This window comes from Triticum aestivum, chromosome 1A, assembly GCF_018294505.1.
Source record: "Triticum aestivum cultivar Chinese Spring chromosome 1A, IWGSC CS RefSeq v2.1, whole genome shotgun sequence".
Taxonomy (NCBI): domain Eukaryota; kingdom Viridiplantae; phylum Streptophyta; class Magnoliopsida; order Poales; family Poaceae; genus Triticum; species Triticum aestivum.
In genome coordinates this window covers 451533078-451539204 of record NC_057794.1, presented here as the reverse complement: position 1 = coordinate 451539204, position 6127 = coordinate 451533078, and the positions used below count along the sequence as shown (strand labels likewise).

Sequence of the window (6127 nt, the reverse complement as noted above, 5' to 3'; positions counted from 1 at the left end):
CAAGGAAAAAGTTCGCCTTGACAGGATATTTCTGTTTGCAGAACTAGTCAGTCTATTCTAGCCCAGCTCGAATTTCGCAGCGGGACGCGTTGGCGTGCGCTGATGGCGCCGGCTAAACGGCCTTGTAGGGCGCGGCACTCTCGCGCACCCCGGGTCAACGCCCAACGGCCGGCCGTGCCATGTACTTCCTCCGTTCCGAATTACAGTACTTGTTTTAGATTTATTTAGATACAGAAATATCTAGCATTATGAAGGTATCTAGCACTAAAATAAGTCTAGATACATTCGTATCTAGATAAAGCCAAGACAAGTAATTTAAAACGGAGGGGTAGTACGTAGTTTATCTGCACAGGAATTTCGCAACAGATATCGAACAAGTAGCAACGCCATTCCCCGTGCCTATGGCGTCATCAGCGGGGCATCGTCGGCGGGGCAAGAACAGGCCCAAAAAGAAGAAGAAAATGGCCGGACCAACCACCGTGCAGGACCTCCCTGACCATCTCTTCGAGCTCGTCCTCGCCCGCCTCGGCCCGTCCCCGTGCCTCGTCCGCGCCGCGGCCGCCTGCAAGCGGTGGTGCCGCGTCATCGCCAACCCCGGCTTCCTCGCCCGCTTCGGCCCGCAGGCGCCGCACGTCGGCGACTACCACACCGACCACGGCGGTCGACCCCTCTTCGTCCCGTCCTCGCCGGTCGTCGTCGACTGCAGCCGCTTCTCCCTCGACTTCCTCCCGGACAGCGGATCGTGGGACATCGCGGACAGCCGCGGCAGCCTTCTCCTCCTATGCGACGGCTACGATCTAATCGTTTGCGAGCCGCTCACCGGACTCTACCAGGGGATCCTCTGGCCTGGCGTGTTCCGGCGTCGCCTGGGCGTGTTCCTGCTCGACGGCGACGACGCGGACCGCCGCGTCAGCATGTCCAACTTCAGGGTCCTCGCTGCCTTCGACGAAACCACTGCGTGCATCTTCTCCACCGGCGGGGACGGCGGTTGGCGCCTCGTGTCCAGCGCTATCGCCGGCGACATCGAGCTCCCGTCAACGCTCGGCCCCGAAAATTTCGTAGGGCGTGCAAATGGCACTGTATATTGGGGAATCGAAGGAAGTGACACCGATGTACTTGTTCTTGCTGAGTCCACGGCGGAGTTCTCCATCGCCGCATTCCCGGAGACCGTGTGGTGGCCATCCCACAGAGGGATCTCTCGGGTTGTGGGCGGCGACGACGGCGTGCTGCGCGTTATACGCCTGATAAACAACGAGCTCAAGGTCTTTGCACGCCGGCATCCAGACAGTGATGGCGATGAGTGGTTGCTGGAGATGCACCTGAGGTTGCCGGAGGCCACCCTTGGGCTGCCGGGGCGCAAAGAGAGCTTTTTCCAGCAAGAAGCCATGATTGTCTCCGCGAATGCTGGATACGTCCTGCTGACACCGAGCGAGGAGACGTGGCTGTTCTCCGTTGAGCTGGACACGATGCGAGTTGAGCGCGAGCACGAGAGAAACAAGTACGCCGGAGCAGCTCACCCGTACAAGCTGCCGTGGCCGCCGGCTTTGGCTGATCATAGCGGGGAGAGCAGGCGATGACGCCTCTGTTCGTGTATCAAGTACGGCGAGCGTGGCAGCTTGCTGATCGTAGGAAAGAGGAGGTTGATGATGCCCTGGTTGTGTATCAATTTTTGTCCGTTTCTTTTTTCATGATTACTACTCCCTCCGTTCCAAAATAGATGACCCAACTTTGAAACGGTGGGAGTAGTAGATTTGCACTTTCCCTTGAAAAAAAAGGATCCCATGTTCTATCTTCTCTCTGTTCATGCGTGTGCGGTGTGCCTCTCCTCGACTCCTGCCATATTCGCTTTCAACTTTTTTTTGGACTTTGATAACCAGCGAACGCCATATTTTGAAGCAATCCCAGCTAATGTCCTTTGGACCGTCAGATCCTGATCGAGCGCATGGCAATTGCTCAACGAAGAGTGACAATATTTCCGTCATTTTTTTGAACTACGTTGCAATTTTTCCTTTAGCATAGTGAACTCTTATAAACAACATAACACTTCCATCTGTTTTCACATGGCGATTCCGGGGTTTGCTGGAAAATCTTAAAAAATTGACGTTAGTATTTTAACATTCCATTCTTTAGAGGTATTCGCTTCCACCTTGACGTTGCATAAGTTGGTCAGGTTTCTTTTTTAGATGCATTCGCTTCCACCTTGACATTATAGAGTCGTCATATAGCCTCCATATGCATATGAAGCACAATCCTTGGACCTTGTTATGTGTTGCAATGTCCATTGAATAATTTATATAGATGCTTATGCAGGGTCTGTTATGTGGTTCAATATCAAGAACTCTCCTGCATGGTAGGAGTTGCGCTGCCCTCGTCGTAGGTAACTGAGTTTCTGGCATGGGCCCTCTTGTGTTTCCTCACTGCCTCTATGATGAGGATTGGGTTGATGTTTGTTTTTGGCAGTCGAAATCACTTGCTCAGAGTTTAGGGAGGCCGATGATGTATGTTGGGGATAAGTGATGATGATGATGCCATTGGGCCATCTTGACCAGGCCCACTATGTTGAGTTGTGTGTGGGTGATGACCCACAAGTATAGGAGATCTATCGTAGTTCTTTCGATAAGTACGAGTGTCGAACCCAACGAGGAGCAGAAAAAAATGACAAGCGGTTTTCAGCAAGGTATTCTCTGCAAGCACTGAAACTATCGGTAATAGATAGTTTTGTGATAAGATAAATCATAACGAGTAACAAGTAACAAAAGTAAACAAGGTGCAGCAAGGTGGCACAATCCTTTTTGTAGCAAAGGACAAGCATGGACGAACTCTTATATAAACGCAAAGCGCTCCCGAGGACACATGGGAATTATTGTCAAGTTAGTTTTCATCATGCTCATATGATTCATGTTCGTTACTTTGATAATTTGATATGTGGGTGGACCGGTGCTTGGGTGCTGCCCTTCCTTGGACAAGCCTCTCACTTATGATTAACCCCTATCACAAGCATCTGTAACTACGAAAGAACAATTAAGGTAAACCTAGCCATAGCATGAAACAAATGGATCCAAATTAGCCCCTTACGAAGCAACGCATAAACTAGGGTTTAAGATTCTGTCACTCTAGCAACCCATCATCTACTGATTACTTCCCAATGGTTTTCCCTAGGCCCAAATCATGATGAAGTGTCATTTAGTCGACGTTCACATAACACCACTAGAGGAGAGACAACATACATCTAATCAAAATATCAAACGAATACCAAATTCACATGGTTACTTATAACAAGACTTCTCTCATGTCCTCAGGAACAAACGTAACTACTTACAAAACATATTTATGATCAAGATCAGAGGAGTATTAATTATCATTAAGGATCTGAAAATAAAATCTTCCACCGGATAAACCAACTAGCATCAACTACAAGGAGTAATCAACACTACTAGCAACCCACATGTACCAATCTTAGGTTTTGGGACAAGATCGAATACAAGAGATGAACTAGGGTTTGAGAGGAGATGGTTCTGGTGAAGATGTTGATGGAGATTGACCCCCTCCCGATGAGAGGATCGTTGGTGATGACGATGGCTTCGATTTCCCCCTCCCGGAGGGATGTTTCCCCTGCAGAACAGCTCCGCAGGAGCCCTAGATTGGTTCTGGCTAGGTTCCGCCTCTAGACGGCGGATGTGATGCCCCTGATTTGATCATACACTAATTATACACGCGAATGTGTACGATCAAGATCAGGGACTCGTGGGAAGATATCACAACACAACTCTAGACACAAATTAAAATAATACAAGCTTTATATTACAAGCCAGGGGCTTCGAGGGCTCAAATATATAAACTCGAATACACAAGAGTCAGCGGAAGCAATAATATCTGAGTACAGACATAAGTAAAACAAGATTGCCTTAAGAAGGCTAGCACAAAAGTAACAACGATCGAGAAGGCAAGGCCTCCTGCGTGGGACCTCCTAACTACTCCTTGAAGCCGAACTCCATGTAGCAACATCCTCGGGATCCTCTGGCTCCTGGACTCCATCATATGATCGGAATAACCGGGAAAAGGGGAAAAAAGAAGTAGCAAAGCAACCGTGAGTACTCATCCAAAGTACTCTCAAGCAAGGAACTATACTACATATGCATTGGTATCCATGAAAGGGGTAGTATATGTGGACTGAACTGCAGAATGCCAGAATAAGAGGGGGATAGCTAGTCCTATCAAAGACTACACTTCTGGCAGCCTCCATCTTGTAGCAGTAGAAGAGAGTAGATGGGAAGTTAACCAAGTATCATCGCATAGCATAATCCTACCCGGCGATCCTCCCCTCGTTGCCCTGTGAGAGAGCGATCACCGGGTTGTATCTGGCACTTGATAGGGTGTATTTTATTAAGTATCCAGTTCTAGTTGTCATAAGGACAAGGTACAACTCCGGGTCGTCCTTTTACCGAGGGACACGGCTATTCGAATAGATAAACTTCCCTGCAGGGGTGCACCACATTTCCCAACACGCTCGATCCCCTTTGGCCAGACACACATTCCTGGGTCATACTGGCCTCAGAAGATCAACACGTCGCAGCCCCACCTAGGCACAACAAAGAGGTCAGCACGCCGGTCTAAATCCTAAGCACGCAGGGTCTGGGCCCATCGCCCATTGCACACCTGCACGTTGTGTGGGCGGCCAGAAGCAGACCTAGCCTCCCTAATACAAGAGTAGGTGTTCCAGTCCAATCCGGCGCGTGCCGCTCAGTCGCTGACGTCAAGAAGGCTTCGACTGATACCACAACGTTGAGTGCCCATAACTGTTCCCGCATAGTTGGTTAGTGTGTATAGGCCATTAGCCAGACTCAGATCAAATACCAAGATCTCGTTAAGCATGTTAATTGATGTAACCGCGGACGCCGACCAGGGCCAGGCCCACCACTCGCGTAGGTGGTCTCAACCTACCCTGTCGCTCTGCCACAAAGGTCCACCCAGAGGGCCATCAGTGTTGGAAATATGCCCTAGAGGCAATAATAAAAGTATTATTATTATATTTCCTTGTTCATGATAATTGTCTTTTATTCATGCTATAACTGTATTATCCGGAAATCGTAATACAAGTGTGAATACATAGACCACAATATGTCCCTAGTGAGCCTCTAGTTGACTAGCTCGTTGTGATCAACAGATAGTCATGGTTTCCTGGCTATGGACATTGGATGTCGTTGATAACGGGATCACATCATTAGGAGAATGATGTGATGGACAAGACCCAATCCTAAGACTAGCACAAAAGATCGTGTAGTTTATTTGCTAGAGCTTTGCCAATGTCAAGTATCTCTTCCTTCGACCATGAGAGCGTGTAACTCCTGGATACCGTAGGAGTGCTTTGGGTGTATCAAACGTCACAACGTAACTGGGTGACTATAAAGGTGCACTACAGGTATCTCCGAAAGTATCTATTGTTTTATGCGGATCGAGACTGGGATTTGTCACTCCGTGTAAACGGAGAGGTATCTCTGGGCCCACTCGGTAGGACATCATCATATGCGCAATGTGACCAAGGAGTTGATCACGGGATGATGTGTTACGGAACGAGTAAAGTGACTTGCCGGTAATGAGATTGAACAAGGTATTGGATACCGACGATCGAATCTCGGGCAAGTAACATACCGATAGACAAAGGGAATTGAATACGGGATTGATTAAGTCCTTGACATCGTGGTTCATCCGATGAGATCATCGTGGAACATGTGGGAGCCATCATGGGTATCCAGATCCCGCTGTTGGTTATTGACCGGAGAACGTCTCGGTCATGTCTACATGTCTCCCGAACCCGTAGGGTCTACACACTTAAGGTTCGATGACGCTAGGGTTATAAAGGAAGTTTGTATGTGGTTACCGAATGTTGTTCGGAGTCCCGGATGAGATCCCGGACGTCACGAGGAGTTCCGGAATGGTCTGGAGGTAAAGATTTATATTTGGGAAGTCCTATTTTGGCCACCGGAAAATGTTCGGGATTTTTCGGTATTGTACCGGGAAGGTTCTAGAAGGTTCCGGAGTGGGGCCCACCTGCATGGGGGGACCCACATGGACGTGGGTAGTGGGGGCAAGGCCCCACACCCCTGGTCAAGGCGCACCAAGATCCCCC

The 6127-nt window shown here is 49.1% G+C and overlaps 1 protein-coding gene across 1 annotated transcript; it reads left to right on the top strand.

Moving 5' to 3' along the window:
- Window positions 1-351: 351 nt before the first annotated feature.
- On the top strand, window positions 352-1853 carry LOC123055560 (uncharacterized). Its single transcript, XM_044479527.1, has one exon. The coding sequence runs from the start codon at window positions 402-404 to the stop codon at window positions 1575-1577; it is 1176 nt and encodes a 391-aa protein (XP_044335462.1). The 5' UTR covers window positions 352-401; the 3' UTR covers window positions 1578-1853.
- The last annotated feature ends 4274 nt before the right edge of the window (window positions 1854-6127 follow it).

Bases quoted from the DNA above. Each gene is read 5' to 3' on its own strand.
- LOC123055560 (XM_044479527.1), top strand. From the start codon at position 402: ATGGCGTCATCAGCGGGGCATCGTCGGCGGGGCAAGAACAGGCCCAAA.